This window comes from Ascidiella aspersa, chromosome 9 (assembly GCF_963924565.1).
Source record: "Ascidiella aspersa chromosome 9, kaAscAspe10.2, whole genome shotgun sequence".
In the NCBI taxonomy this organism is placed as follows: Eukaryota; Metazoa; Chordata; class Ascidiacea; order Phlebobranchia; family Ascidiidae; genus Ascidiella; species Ascidiella aspersa.
This window is the reverse complement of record NC_139455.1, coordinates 16,439,560-16,455,945: the sequence shown is the minus strand read 5'-3', so window position 1 is coordinate 16,455,945 and position 16,386 is coordinate 16,439,560. Positions and strand designations below refer to the sequence as shown.

The 16,386-nt window shown below is 36.6% G+C and overlaps 2 protein-coding genes across 3 annotated transcripts; both read right to left on the bottom strand.

Moving 5' to 3' along the window:
- Window positions 1-10,527: 10,527 nt before the first annotated feature.
- LOC146133258 (uncharacterized) lies at window positions 10,528-11,883 on the bottom strand. 2 transcript variants are annotated; one of them, XM_083397470.1, is made up of 3 exons: window positions 11,800-11,883; window positions 11,569-11,705; window positions 10,528-11,095 (listed from the first exon to the last, which is right to left on the bottom strand). In XM_083397470.1, the coding sequence occupies exons 1-3, from the start codon at window positions 11,866-11,868 to the stop codon at window positions 10,618-10,620; spliced, it is 684 nt and encodes a 227-aa protein (XP_083253596.1). In that variant the 5' UTR covers window positions 11,869-11,883; the 3' UTR covers window positions 10,528-10,617. The 2 variants fall into 2 exon arrangements, with proteins under 2 accessions (XP_083253596.1, XP_083253597.1); XM_083397471.1 differs by having other exon boundaries at window positions 11,569-11,752; window positions 11,827-11,868.
- A 49-nt stretch (window positions 11,884-11,932) lies between these two features.
- On the bottom strand, window positions 11,933-14,155 carry LOC146133257 (uncharacterized). Its single transcript, XM_083397566.1, has 2 exons — window positions 13,881-14,155; window positions 11,933-12,357 (listed from the first exon to the last, which is right to left on the bottom strand). Exons 1-2 carry the CDS (start codon window positions 14,040-14,042, stop codon window positions 11,971-11,973), a joined length of 549 nt encoding a protein of 182 aa, XP_083253692.1. The 5' UTR covers window positions 14,043-14,155; the 3' UTR covers window positions 11,933-11,970.
- Window positions 14,156-16,386: the final 2,231 nt, after the last annotated feature.

Here is a 16,386-nt window from a genome sequence, read left to right as displayed (position 1 = left end):
ATTATTGATACTGGGAAAAATGGTGCGCGAAGCGCGAAAAATTTGCGTATTTGACAAAACTTTCAATTTAGAAGACTGCTTTTTATAAGCTTGGAATGTTCGCGGAAACCGTATGAATCTTAATAAAGTTTAAAGAGCGATGCTGCATAGGCTTCTAATCGCTAAATTACAAAGACGTTATCATTCCGCGAAAAAATGTATTAACCAGATAAATTTGGGTAAAATTGCATCTTAGAAAGGGACGCGTTAGCCTAAAGTCACATGAAAACCTTTAAAACAATGCTTTTCAGCAGCGTGATATATTTACGGTCTATTTTTTTTCATTAATAATAATTTATATAGGGTCATACTTTTTATTTAATCTTCATATCATAAAAACGACAAACAAAGCGCAAATATATCTTATAAGTTTGCAAAACATCCATTTTACAAAGTTACATATTATAGGACGCACTGCGGCTTTTCCTAAACCGGTCATACAAAATGTAAGCATTCTTGCCACCCCTTGGGTCTGAATTTTGTGAGCGATGAGAAACTGGTTTATTTAACGATATGACAGAAAAATGTAATCATACACAAACAATTGCAGTATGCTTACTGTTCGTTGCTCGACGCATAGTTTTCATGTTCGAAGTAAAGATTTCGAGATCGACTTATTACGTTCGCGATTGAGATATGAATTTCGAGTTCGAATTATTTACTTCATAAACTGTACGAACAATTTAGATTGACGCATAACTTTTATGTTCGAAGTAAACATTTGAGATCGACTTATTACATTCGCGATCGAGATATGAATTTCGAGTTCGAATTATTTACTTCATAAACTGTACGAACAATTTAGATCGACGCATAACTTTCATGTTCGAACTAAAGATTTCGAGTTGGACTTATTACGTTCGCGATTGAGATATGGATTTCGAGTTCGAATTATTTACTTCACAAACTGTACGAACAGTTTAGATCGACGCATAACTTTCATGTTCGAAGTAAAGATTTGAGATCGACTTATTACGTTTGCGATCGTGATATGGATTTCGAGTTCGAATTATTTACTTCACAAACTGTACGAACAGTTTAGATCGACGCATAACTTTCATGTTCGAAGTAAAGATTTGAGATCGACTTATTACGTTCGCGATCGAGATATGGATTTCGAGTTCGAATTATTTACTTCACAAACTGTACGAACAGGTTAGGACGACGCATAACTTTCATGTTCGAAGTAAAGATTTGAGATCGACTTATTACGTTCGCGATTGAGATATGAATTTCGAGTTCGAATTATTTACTTCACAAACTGTCCGAACATTTTAGGTCGACGCATTGCTTTCATGCTCGAAGTAAAGATTTCGAGATCGACTTATTACGTTCGCGATCGAGATATGGATTTCGAGTTCGAATTATTTACTTCACAAACTGTACGAACAGGTTAGATCGACGCATAACTTTCATGTTCGAAGTAAAGATTTCGAGATCGACTTATTACGTTGGCGATTGAGATATGGATTTTAAGTTCGAATTATTTACTTCACATACAGACGAACATTTTAGATTGATTTTTTAGATTGATGTGCGTAGGTCGCAGTAAATATTTAATGTCAAATTGTAAACTTTTTTCTGTTAAAACTGTTAAAAATGTAACAAAACACATCAAATATTACTTAAACACTTATTAACACATAACCTAGAGAAGAAGCTTTCGCTAAAACTTGCTTTTTAATATTTTATTTTGTGTTAAAGGAAGTTTTTGGCATAATTAACACTAAACGTTATAACTCTTAGTTGAATACTAATCCTGGCATTAAGCAACAGTGGAGTGCGCTGTAAGCCTGTGCTGAATATATTTACGTGTTATAATCTTTAATCACAAAAATATGGCAAAAATATTTTAACTAAATTTAATTTACAGCAGAATTGTCATACCCGCTAGGTGGCGCTAGAACCTATTAATATAACAAAGTCGTTTTTAATAAATAAGAAAGGTAAATTAAACGTCTTCGCTCAGGTTATTGAACCACCATGGCAAATCAGCATGATTTGAAAACAAATATGTATTAATTACTAGTACCGTCTTCCATTATTAATTGTTGTTTCGCTTAACATTACGCAAGTTAGAAAGTCTTTCGCAACCTGATACCGATATAAAACAAATTTCACTAGAAAATACTTATTTTTCGTATTGGCAGTATCCATCGAAAACGTTTGCGTAAACACAGCAGAATGTTTAGGACGTGTCGTATTTGTTAAGTGATCAGTTGGAAATGACCTACCATCTACTATACGTTCAATAATATGTGAACAAATATGTGAATTGCTGCATTTAAAACAACGTTTTGTGAAAACGACCTGATTCATTAATAATTATTTACGATTTTTTTTTTAATTACGATGTTAGTCGAAGTTATGAAACACGTTTTAAACTTGGCTCACACCACTCAAGTGTCGTCCATTGTACAACATACTCTTTACTATTTGTTAAACCTTAAAACTTTGGGTTGCCTCAAAATTGCACTTAAACTTTTGCCTAAAATGATTTCACATTAAGTATTTTGAAAAAATGATTTGTCTTAAACTTAATGTTTTAGTTGAATACATTTTTAGCAAAGGAGCATTATTCTCTTGTTTAAAGCAGTTTTCTTAACTTAAATTGGACTTGGGAGACTTTCTAAATGACTTGCTTGCCTTGACAACACTGTAAACACAACATCACCGCCTTTTAATAATAACTGATTTGTTTATTATCACTATGTCGCAAAAAATAACTCTTTTGAAACTCTTAATGTTATAAATAAAAAATACCAATCTTACAATTGATAAAGTTACCAAATATGGTTGTATTGTTTTGTTTTTTAGAGAGGAACATGGTCAACTGATTACGTTTGTGGTACTATTCTAAATAGAACGACAGGAAAAAGACAAACGCGAGAAATTTTCACAAATAGACGAAAAGTATTTTCCAAAGCAACACAAAATAAATCCAATATTCAAATTTGCAAATAATAACTAGGCATAGTTTTATTTCTAATTGTAGATGCAAAATATGCACTTATTTTATAAGTGAGAAACAATTTAGTCAAAATAACAAACGTCCAAAATTCTGTTATACCAATGATAGATACCTGCTAATTTTATAACGTTATACATACAAAGTGGAAACAACGTCACCAGTGTGACAAAGCAGTAAAAATACGTTTTCATAAAAAACATATTCAATGACGGAGTAGGCCGTGACCAGCAGAAATACCCAAGCTCAAAATAAAAACAAAGAAGAATTATAAGAGCCACTGAATATGACAATTGCGCACGGAACTGTTTGTCATTTAGAACAGATCCAATGTTTTAAAAAAAACATGGGTTATGTCACTGGTTTTGAACCTTTTATGAGCTGTGGTTTCCTTCCATAAAATCACAACAACTTGTGACCTTTACGCTTACATTTCAGTGTTTCGGAAACAAATATTTTAAATATAAAATGACTGACACTTCCCAAAGACTGTTCTTACAGCCACTCTACACAACAAATAAGTCAATGCGTTTGGGCAGAAAAACGATGGAGGTTGTAGTTAGATTTATACAGAAGTAGGTAGGAAATGATGAATCTTTAAAATAATCTTTACTAATTTTTAAACATTGAAAGGAGTTGTCTTCGTGGCGTTGACAATGGAATCTGTAAAGTTGTTCAGTATATATAAAAGTTGTTAATATGTATGAAGTGGCAAACATGCCAATATTCATAGATTAACACTGAAATAGAAACAAATGTGCTATCACATTGTGAAAAAATCGATTATGTCTCTATTAGGGTTAAAGCTTAAGATAATGCAGTTCGAAAATACAATTAGTTATTTTTAGACACTCTAATTTTTATCCTAAAACTATGTTTTAAGGAAATAATAAAATTTAGACCATTGTTATTTCATAATACCTGTTTTTACTGATCAATCTTTTTTAAACGATTTATCCTCCATAGTCATCGACTCATCTCATTTGGTTTTTAAATTATCATGTTTATTTTTGACTTTCAGTATTTCATATAAACATTATAATATACTATTGCTATTTCTGAAAAACAAATTAGAGAAATAATCATGTGTAATTAAAAAACATTGCTAAACCTTCTTAAACTGGGGTTTTAGAGGTGATTTGCAGGATTTGTTATGTAAACAATTTTGAAAAATTATATGTTTTTAGAAAGAAGGTGGTATTTACGTAACATTTAGAAATTTGGTACACTAGAGACTAGACTGGTACACCAAAATATGCATGGGGTGCACCAGTACGAAAAGGTATACACTGGTGCATCACAAAATTTTAATGAACCATTAATACCACAATTTTTTTGATAAAACAGTCATTAAATAGCTTCTTTGCTATTTTTTTTGTTGGAATGGGTTTGTTGGAATGCTGTTTTATGACATTCAATAGGACTCGCAAGCAGCCTACAGGCAAGCTCTCACCAAGAGTGTATAGAACTTCGGCAGATTTGCTCAGTTTAATTGACATCAACTTTAGGGGTCACCAAATCAAAAAAGGTTGAAGAGCACTGCACTAGACCACAAAGAAGGAAAACTGGGAAAATAATTTAAATGAGATAACTTTAGGTAACTATCCTAATACATAAAATGGTCTCTGTTCGCATGTATTGGTTGATTCACACTTTTATGTGTTAATATTCACAAAAATGAAAAACTGGAATACCATATCTTACTATATTTTTTAACCTATCTTATCTTTAATTTTTTTAACCTCCCATAATATTTAACCTACCTGAACCCAACCAGAATATTGTGCATTGTTATAATAAACTATTTAAACCAGGGCTGCGAAGTCGGTCAAAAATACCCCAAATCCAACCTGGTCAATTGTGCGATTTCGTTGAGCCCCGAGTCCGGCCCTAACTCTACATGGTTGGAAAATATTCCACCTTTACAATTTCCAGTTAGGGCCATATCAGTTTCAATATTTGGTTCTGCGCATGCGCATGTCGGATTCGGGGCTCTGGTCGTTTTACGTGGTTTTACTCCTCTTGAGTCCGACTCCAGCAAAACAAACAGAGTCCTCAAATCCAGAGTCCTAGTCTGACTCTGATTAAAACACTGGAAAAATGCTCGAGTGGACATAATTGTATTCAGACATTGTTACTTAACACACCTGATATTTTAGGTACAGGGGTATTAATAAAGAGAAAAATCAAATTAAGGAATATTTAGCCGGACAACATTCAAACTGAAACATCTGCAAATTAGCTCTGACTAAACTGCAATCAAAAGCAAATATTGTGAGGCATTATAAAAAACAATAAATGTTGGTTGAAGTCCATTTAATCAGTAGATGCGGTGTTTGTTTCACGGTATTTTTAATCCCATGATAAGATCTTGACAAATTATAGAAAAGAATGAATGCAAGTTGTTGAAATAGAAAAATACCTGTGCTTTAGATATGGCAAAAAGTACTATGCATTCAGTAGTTCCATAAACCAGGGGTCTACAAATAGTTAGATTGAAATTTAGGTCACAAGTAAGTTTGGGTTGCGCCAAAAAGTATTTGCGGACCCCTGGCGTAAACAATTGGGGTTGATTACATTGACAACATCTAAGTCACCGTTTCTCAACCGGTGCACTGCGAGAAAATGGGGAAAAAATGTTACAAAATTCTGTATTAGGCCTATTTGTAAAATTTGCGAATACTTTTAGAATAAAATCTAGTCACTATTTTCTGTGAATAAACACTGAGCAATATGACTGGATTCGTAGCCCTTATTGAAATCCCAATAGTTGATGTTGGCTCTTCGCTAACAAAGAAAGAGGAACTATTGCAATCTAGTGGGGCTTCCGCCTTAAGACCACAATTAAAACAACAGCAACTTCGGCATAAAAAACAGTTCGGAGTAAGACCGAAATAGGACTGATACCTAATACTCGTAATAGCGTTTAAATCAAAATAAGACCTAAATTCGTCCGAATAAGGCCTAAATGGCAAGAATAAGGCCTTTGCTACCTTTTACTTAACCCCAAACCCCACCCATAACTTCAACATAAACTCCCCTAATAATTTTTACCATAACCCAAATTCTAATTCTACCCATTACTCGCGCCTAACTCCAAACAGAGGTAAACAATCCTGTGCCAAAACACTATGGCACCCAACCGACGACACCAAAAGGCCGATGCCAAGAATATGTCCTTTAATTCTCTTTAGGCATGTCTTATTGAGCACATCGTATTTTATAGCAGGTCTGTGGAGTCGGGAGTCATATTTGAGACTCGGCGTACCATAATCGATTTATTTTGCTGAAATCGGACTGATGGAGTCCCGAGTCTGACGTGCGCAGTACCAATTTTAAAACTAATAATCCCGCCAAATGCAAATTAAAAAGGCAAAATAGCATATGGTGGATATTTTCCAGCAATGTATTGTGGTTGGATGAGATATATGACACCCCTATGAGGGGATTGTTGAAAATCCACCTTAATTTAGATACGTAAATGGGAAATTTAAATGCTGTAGGATTGCAGACGAGTCGGACTCGGGAGTTGGAGTCGGGTTATTTTTAACCGACTCCGCAAGCTGCTTAATAGATAATGGAATTGGGAGCCTGATGTAATAAAAAATTGCCAGCAAAAAACAAAGTTAGCAGTCGACTCGCTCGTCAGGTGCGCCGCCACGTTTTGAAAGGTTTACAAGTGCGCCCTGGGGTGAAAAAGGTCGAGAAACACTGATCTAAGTAAACTCTCCGAAATACAAGGCAGGTTAAATCATTGCTTAAACAATGGCATAAAATGTGAACTTGCAGATGACAGACTGTAATTTTTGGCATGTGGCATTTTGTCCAGGTGAGTACTGATTTGTTTGCACTTACCAGACTGACAGGGCTGCGGAGTTGGTTAAAAACAACCTGAATCCGACTCCCGACTTAGACTCAGTCAAAAGAGCGATTTTGTTAAGTACCGAGCCTGGCCCGGACTATACAGCCTGTATTTCACCAAATTGCGTAACTCTTATAACGTGGATATTCAGCAATCCACCTATAGGGGTATCTAATAATTCATTCACTCACAATACATGGTTGGAAAATATTACACCATTACAATTTCCATTTGGCGGCCATATCAGTCTACTTGGGTAGATTTACAAGGTCTTACCCGAGTCCAGAGTCCGACTCCAACCAAAACAAATCGACTCCCCGAGTCCGACTTCGCAGCCCTGCTGGCGAGTGAAAATTTTACTTCAAAATCAACCCTGGATCACTTTGTAATTTTGCAGATCCGTGGACAGCATTGCAAATTTCAAAATTTGATGCCAAGAAAACACAACTTTCAATAGTATTAAGAGCACTTATTTGTTGTATGTTATGCAATAAATTTAGGAATTTGAAAAAATGAATCTAACAGACCAAGAGCCATAACAAAATGATTGATTCTACAAATGTACACATGCCTTTAGAAAGGTTTCTAAAAATTGGGGGCTCTTTTAATTTGGTACATCAAAAAAGGCAAAAAATTACAAAAGGTACGGCCTACAAATACCACATACTGCAACGCACATTATTTGAGTTAGCGTTTGGGTTAGTGTTAGCCAAGCATTATTATTAATAGTAAATAAAAAAATGTGTGAACTCTTGAAACCCCAACCTGCAGGGTAACCCAAACAATGTGTATTGCAGTGTTTGCAGACCATTTTTCTTTGCGTTACTCTTTACCTACCAAATTGAAAAAAATTGGTGCCCCAAAATCAGTTAGCTTAATCAGGATTTGCATGCAAGCAAGGCTTGAAAATAGCCTTTGTTTGCTTGCACTAAAATCCTGATCCAACTAATTTCAGTAAGCCTTCCCGAAGGCCATGATGCATGGTATATAATGTGTGGAAATATCATTGGTCAGCACTAGGGTTGTTGGTCAGCACTAGGAAGAATTAATTAAATGCTTGGAGCTAAAATAAAATAGTTTTAAACATCATAATGATGAAATTAGGCACAAATATATTCGTCAGGATTTTCATTTTTCAATCCTGTTTCTCAGGAGTGAAAAAATCTGGGAAAAAGAGGACTCTAGTCAGCACAGTTCCAGAAGGGCTTGTTCACAAATTGTAAATTGTTTTATTTGTTGTATATGGGCTGTTGATCCTCTTCAAATAAAGTTGTATTTACCAACAAAATGCAGCAGGCGTCTGTGTTAATTGTCATGTTTCAAACAGCTCCCACTGAGCCTGTGCAGGTCAGTTGTAAAACGACCACAAATTTTAGACGTAGTTTTATTTTAGCACTGCAATAACCAGAGTTTCCAACTTCTAAATTGGTATACTGTACACTTAAATATTGGTAGGATTTCCAACACAAGGTGTGTAAAAACATAATTGCACACCTTAAAAGTTGTTTCTGTATGCCAGAGATCTCGGCGTAAAGTGCAATGAAATTCAAACAGCAGACTGGTGCTTATGTACTGCATGGTAGCTAATGGGTAAACAAGACATTTGCTACTTCCCCTAAATGTTGCTAAGTTTGTATAGCAAGCTACCATTTTGTACGCTTAATGGCACCTTTCCATGAGAAAACATATAAAGCTACAATGTTAAAAGAGCTTCCCTGTTGTTTGTTGAGAGGGCAGCCAATTACATAAACTACAGAAACCCTGCATATGCCCTTTCTGTGCCAATTTATTACATTTCATTATAATTATAACCTACACTACAAGTACAAGAAGTTACTGGCGCTGGTCTAGAATCCTACCAAAACGCACATTATTTGGGTTAGGGTGGGTCACGTATAATAATTAAATAATGAAGATAACAACACAAAACTCACCCATACGCACGCCCAAACGCTAACACGCACGCTCAGGTTCGAAGTAAGGCCAGTTTCCCGCTCATAGCCGCGCATTCCATGTAAAATCAACGTATAATGCGGCCAGCCACTAAAAATCGCTGGCGCTGGTCTAGAATCCTACCACAACGAAACACCATTTGGGTTAGGGTGCGGGTTAGCGTTTGGGTTAAGGTGGGTCAAGTATTATTATTAAACAAAGAATATAATAATACTTGACCCACCCACACCCAAACGATAACCTGCACCCTAACTCAAATTTTGTGCGTTGATTTTAGAACTGTGGTAGGATTCTAGACCAGCACCAAATCGCTCAAACGCGCAAAACTTTTGTCGCGTTAACGGTTTTCAGTCTTGTACTCCATTATCAGTCGCGCTAAATTTACAGATAACGTTATTACAAGAATTAAAGCCGCGCAATTTCAAGCTGCAAAATCGTGGTAGGATTCTAGACCAGCGCCAATTTACTTTTCCAGGCTATTTTGCTTTTGTCTGTTTTATTAGTTTATAAAATTATGTTGCTTGAAAAAAGCGCCTTTTAGCCTAGATTCGCGTTTTCCCGCGTTTCAGTCGCAAAAAGGTAAAGGGGAGTCCCCATCCAACGGGAATCAGACATTTCTCTTTCTATGCTAACAGGCGTGATCCTGGAATCAGGAAATCATATTCCTTTGGCTTATCTTTGCGACAAAAATGCAGTATGCTGTGGCATGGCTAAGCCAAACTTGCCGACGAATCGGGTGGATGTAGCCTACTGATTTGTTTAATCTTAAACTGTACTAAGTCAATTTAAATTTTAAACACAAATGGCAATGCTTAAAACTTGATTTACTCTAGAATTTTTAAGTTTTGAAAACGGATCATCGCCCCTTTTGCCCCATAACACAAAATTAAATCTATAATTTTACTTTTTTTGAGGATCTACACATTTTAAACCTGGGGTTCTTAAACTTTTCAGGCAGAATGTCCCCTTGACACAATTTATAGAACGCCTTCCTATGCGAATAACATGTTTCAAAGTCACAATGATCAGAATTGTACAGGCAGTGTTTTTGTTTAAATGTATAACCTGGAAATTATTCGAAAGTTGTTTGATATTTGTGGTTTTCATACTAATCGTTAGTAAGTTAGCGTATGTCACAATTACGAGTGGTATGAAGCTGAGTTGTAGATTGCTAGGTGTAAAATTCGTTGCCAATCCAGAAAATATGAGTTTAGTTTTGCACATCTCAAGCCATATTGTGCAGAAATCTTTTTTGGATTTGCATAGAAACGACGCATGTCTGTTTGTGCTTGTAATTATAGCGTGTTCTTCTGGTAAAGTGTTAAATATTTCACTTCGATTCTCCTTTCCTTGCCTGGCAGGTCTAGCAAATCCAGCCGACATTTGTCTCAGCTAATCCCCAACGCAGTCGCTCATATGCTATATAGTTTCACGCGGCTGCTGGATAAAAAACAATATAGCATAACAGCGACTGCGTTGGGGATTAGCTGAGACAAATGTCGGCTGAACTTTCCAGATCGGCCAGGCAAAAAAAAGAAATTCTGCGCAAAATAGGAAACATCATAAACTATAACGTGACGTCTTGATACAAGTTACCCTTAACAACTCGCCGTTTCTGCTCGAACTGGTGCGAAAATGTGCATTTGAATTAAACTTAGGCGAAATATATTAAACGAGATAAGAAAATGGATTTTTCGTTTATTAGGCGAAACTAAAAAGCGAAATCAACAAACTTCGTTTTTTTGTCCTAAAATACATTAAAATTGACCTAAAACACGAAGGCGACGTCCGGCAACTACCACACAAGCTTCTTCTCAATTTCTTTGGTAGGGCGCCTCTCGTGCGGGATTTCCCCCTTTAAGAAAACGAGGTCCTGCGAGCCGAAGAGGGCCATTCGGGCGGCGGCGCCAAAGACATTGTCCATTACGCGTAATTCCTCCTCGCCAGAGTTTAGGATAGCCTTATGATAGGGCCGGTGGCAACGGCGCGGGTGGACGTGCAAAAAGTATTTGTCGGAAATGTCGAAGTTATCGCTGGTAGTCGCGTTAATGCCGTCAACATATGGGCTGGGTCGCAACAAAGAGAACTCCTCGACGTGCAAGTGGCGCTGCCAGTAGTCCACGTTCTTGTGATACATCGCATAGGGCGCCTTCATGCCCCAGTTTACGAAGTGTTTTGGGTCGAGGTCGCGGTAGAGCTCCAGCCAACGCTCCAGAAAGTAGGCGTGCGGTTTGGAAAATATGGCCCCGTTTCCGTAGCGCTTGTCCTCAAGCCTTGGAACGATTGTAGAACAAAAGAGGGGTTACGTAATGCAGTGATACACGTTGAAAAGAAGGGGAACACTTCTATAGGTTTTCCACTTATTTAGGGCTGTCAACCAGGCTTACGCAAGGGAATGTATACTTAAAACTCGATTTGATGCATTTACCCCTTCCAACTCAACTTGAAATATTTAATCGCCAAAAAACATACCACGTTCAGTATGGTATTTAAATGAAAGCTACCATACAACAATGTGGTAAACATTACACTTTCTGAACACAAAAATTACAACAATTAACTTGAACGTTGGTCGGTTACCAAGGTTCAAAGCAAAGCTAAGACCATTTTTGCAGACCATTTTCGAAATATATATTAACAAATATTTTGGTTGCGTGTATGTGAATGTTTTACATACTATTTAAACTGACAGGCCTCAGCGTCGACAAAATGTTTCGCGATACTATTTTAAAACAGTTTCCTGTACCTTCCAAGCGTAAAAGGATATATTCGAATGGGATTGATCGAGTTCACCATGATTGCGTCCATATCCATGTACATGCCTCCTTGTTGTTGAAGAACAAGCAATCGATAAAAATCAGCCGACGAAATCGCGTTGATAAACTATAGATTTTGAATTTTTTTTTGTAGCACGTATTCATATATAAACACTGTGGATAATAGATGAAATTTACAATGATATATTGTTTACGTTTACCTTGTGGCCGAATGCATTGTCGGGTACCTTTGCTTTAACAAATTTAAGGCAAGGAATTTCCCGTTTCATTCTTCTCCAAAGTTTCGTCTGCGCTGTATGGTACACCAAAGATTATTTTTTTGGTTGTATTTATTATACCCTTCGTTAGAAATAAGATAAACAAAAACAGATTTAGAATCGGTAAACTGGTAAGAGAGAAGCTACGATGCTTTTAACAAAATTCAATATGTTGAAGGGCTTACGCATTTCCGATTCGGCAAAGCTTAGATGGAAATAAATTGCTGTTGGGCGTTGAATGCTGGCAACGGCGCGGACAGTGAGATATTCCAATATTTTTTCCATAGAGTACTTCTTTGGTCCAACATAGACCAGATGGACAATATTAGGGACGAGAAAAGGCCGCCCCTCGCCATCTTGGGCGGAACTTAGTCCTTGATCCTCACCGCACAGAACTTTTGTGAAGGGCAAACGTTCGCACACAACATGGGTCGCAGCCGGGTTAGGCTTCTCGCATTTGCCGGACCTTCGCGCGTCATCCACCAGTTGTTGCATCATTTTCTGCAAAACACCCAACGATCACATGCTTCTGTCAAACTTACGAAACCGATCCCTTATTGGCAGGAGTAGCCAACTTATGTTTGATTGAGATCGACTGATTCCGTAAAAAAATTACAAGAATACTTATTAAACATTTTAAGCGTTAATTGCTTACCAAGCCAGCAATGTAGGTTAATTTGTTGCGTCAAAGAACGCACTATTAATCTAGTCCAGACAACACCTGGTCATTTTAATGTTTTGCTTGTGTGCGAATGCGATACTGTAATTACGTAACACATGCAGGAGATGTGTGGCGATCGACCGGTCGATCGGGATCGACGTGTTGGCTACCCCTTTCCTTTGGTAAGATTTGCATCTACAGGGCACATTCTTATTTTTTGTCGCAAGAGTTTTTTTTAAACTTTCGTAAATAGATTACGACCAAGGATGTTTAAGGGACAGCAAATAAATTGTGGGGAACAGCAACTATTACATCGCAGTACGAAGCTAATCCCTGTCGCAGTTCTAAAAGTAGGCTATATAAAGGTGAATTTAACGACCGATTAGGTTCTTCAAAACACCTTACTGAAATGTTTAAATTCCTTAAAGAAAATCAGTTCATGTATGTGTTTCCTTATTTTTTTTCTGTTTAACCAAAAATCTATATTTGTTTGTGATTAATACTTTATAGTTTAAGTAAGTGCTCACTTTCGAGAGTAAAATAATTAATCAACTACGTTCGATGCCGTTTTTGTATGGGCCTAAAACTTTTTATATTTAAAAGAAGATTTTAGAAAATAAAGACAGCAACTACGTTAAAGGTTATATCTATATTATGAAATCGAATTAATATAATAATCAAATAAAGGTTATCATGTTAATTTTAGTTCAACTATGAACATAACGAAATATATTATCAATAGACCCCAGGTCAATTAAAACCTTATTACCCTGTGCAGGGCTGGATTAAGGGTACTGTAGGCCTAAGGCTGTTTACTAGAGAGGGCCTAATTTTGCAAACCAAGCTACAAAATGTAATAAAAATACTCACACACAAGACACATATTTGACTCGACTCAGTCATTCGTTTTCAAGCAAAAACTGTACTGTACTGTAGCCTACTGTACTGGATCGCTATCAGCCTTACAAAATATTAACCTTAAAAAAATTGAGGGCTGAATTTTTCCAGGGCTCAAGGCCTTAGTAGCTTAATGGTTAATCCGGCACTAACCCTGTGAACACTGCAGCTAAAAACAGGAAAATTGTTACTACAATACATTTCACGAGTATAGAAATAAGCCGAAAGTTCTTTGACGTTTCTGTTGATACTGTTAACTAAAATTAAGCTAAGTTGTTACCTTGGTGGACATCAAATGCCACTTGTAATACACAAAACTAAAAATGGAATAAAACCTACAACTAAACAACCAGTGAGAACGTAGGCCTAATGCGGCAAAACCAAAACGTGGAATTCACATATGGATAGATAACAGGATCGCCAGTTTGTGCATTATCGACGTAAGTTTTACTACAAATTTACCAACCTGGGTTTGGAAAACTTCTTCTTCAACTCTGCCACTCGTTAGTGACTGGTGCAGCCTGAACAAGTCGTCGGCATCGAAGTTGAACAACATAACGAATCCAATCATGATCATCAAAAGCACGTTGCGCTTGGCAAAAATCTGATGGCCTAGTCCTGGAGCCATTACGTCTGCTCGCAAACCACTGCACTTTCTGTGTCAAAACCAACGTACCGCTATTTTTTGTTGGCGAATTAGATCCATACCGTTCGAATGAGCGACATTAAAACACCTATAACATTGACTAATTCTGCAGTAAATAAAGCGACGTAGTCATCGAGAGACAAAACAGCAGGCAATTTTTGTTACATGGTACGAACGCCTCGGGGTTTTGGAAACGGCAATTTGCGTGCTATTCGAGCAAAGCGAGAAAGAAATATGCCAATAAAGTCAGTTGTTTTTTCTTGAACATAAGAACAGCAAGACGGGATTTTTGACCAAAACTAAACAAATGAAATCCATTAAACATTTGCACCATAATTTAGAACATATCATATATTTGCCAGTCATGGTCGTGTTATCAATAGACTATAAAAGAAATACAACTACTTACAACTTATGAATTTGTCTCTAACATATAGTGCTTACTAAGCAATATACCACAGGTTTAAAACAAAGTGATTTGTACACATAAAATTATACTTGTTTTTTAGGGGACGATCTTTAACAGAACCCTAAATGTTAAGCAGATCATGATTGCTAAGCCAATACATATACAAGCCTTGGCTAAGCCAATCACCTACACAAGGGGTCGGCAACCTACGGCCCGCGGGCCGAATCCGGCCCGCCAAAGTAATTCATCCGGCCCGCCGCCTATTTGACAAAATAGACACGAGTTCATTTCATATACTTTTGATTATTTTAACTACATAAGGGCAAAAAAAGCTTCGCGCGCATAATATTTACACACCCGACTAGTATACTGGTTGATGTCTTTTCAAATAGATCAGTGCTTGTTTACCCTTGCGGCGTGGAAGGCTGACAAGTGCGTCACGGACAAACGGAAAACGTATCAAAAATTTTTGGACATGTGTTTTTTCACATTTTATTATTTTAAGCAGTGTAAAAAACCCTTGAAAGGAATTCAAAAGAAATACCGGTATACCAAAACAAAAATCGCGCTCGCTTCGCTCGCCAGGTACAACCAGACTGAAACGACCAAACCCCATAATTAGATTAATCAATAAAGTTATCGCGATTCTTCAAAGTAGTTTTATTACACTTTTTGTTAGTAGGATGGATGACGACGTCTGCACTCGAATTTTACACCAAAAAACGCTTTTGCGCCTACACTTTAATGCCTCCTTAAATGTAATTAAACTTCTGTAAGTGCAAAATATTCCGATACTCGCCTGGTTCACAGTTGTTCTAACATTTTAATAACACAATTCTTGGCTAACTTTTGTGCGGCCCGCAGCGACCTTTCTAGTTTGGTTTAGGCCCGCGACTAAAAAAAGGTTGCCGATTCCTGACCAACACAGTGGATTAAGTTTCATGTCTTCACTTGGGGAATCACTTTGTTGTTGTAAATCAGTGGTTCCCAACCCGGGGGTTGCAACAAAAAATTTGGTGGTAGAAGTAGCAAAAACAAATACAAATTTATGATAATGGCATTTACTTTAGAGAACCAGTCGTGTTTATGACTTCACCGTTAGTATTATTTTCAATCAATGGCCGAAGCATAGTTTTAGTGTAAAGACCTTGTTTAATATAAATAGGAAAGGTGACCATTCGCCAACCGAAGACATTTTTGCCACAACTGATAAAACTTCATGTAACCGCATTTTCCCCACTTAAACAACTTAGATATATTAAGACTACATTTTCTATATTAACATCATAAATTTAAAAAGTAACATAAACCAATTCTAATTGTTTTGTTCGAGGTATTCTTACGATATAATTAGGAAGTCGATTGTTAACTGTTATGTCATAATAGCACAAAAAAATGTGACGAAAATAGACTTTAAATCAGTGGTTCTTAACCTATGGGTAATACCCACATGTGGGTAATTTTAGGATAACAGTTGGGTAATTAGCTGAACCTGGAACTTTAGAATTATGGATGGAACAAACAATGTCACAGCTGTAAGTGGTAAAGTTTCTATATTACTTGATGTTCAAAAGAACAAAACAAGCACTGTGATATTTTATTATTTTTAGAATTGTTTCGTCATAATGATCATAGAAATTTCAACTCTGTATCGTCACAACGTTCGGAGATATTGCCCAAAAACTATATGGCCCTGCGTTGCTGCTAATGTTTATTTTTTAGGGAATTCTTAGTTTAGTTGTTTGTAGTAGTATAGGCGAATAACTAAGTGTACATTTAGAGTTAGTGTTGATACACGCGAGCTATATATTTTGTTATATATTTTGAACGGTGTTTTATACTTTTTAGTATGGCAAAATAGCAAAATAGACGAAATAAGATTTTGGGTAATGTGACTTGGATCTGGACAGAAATGGG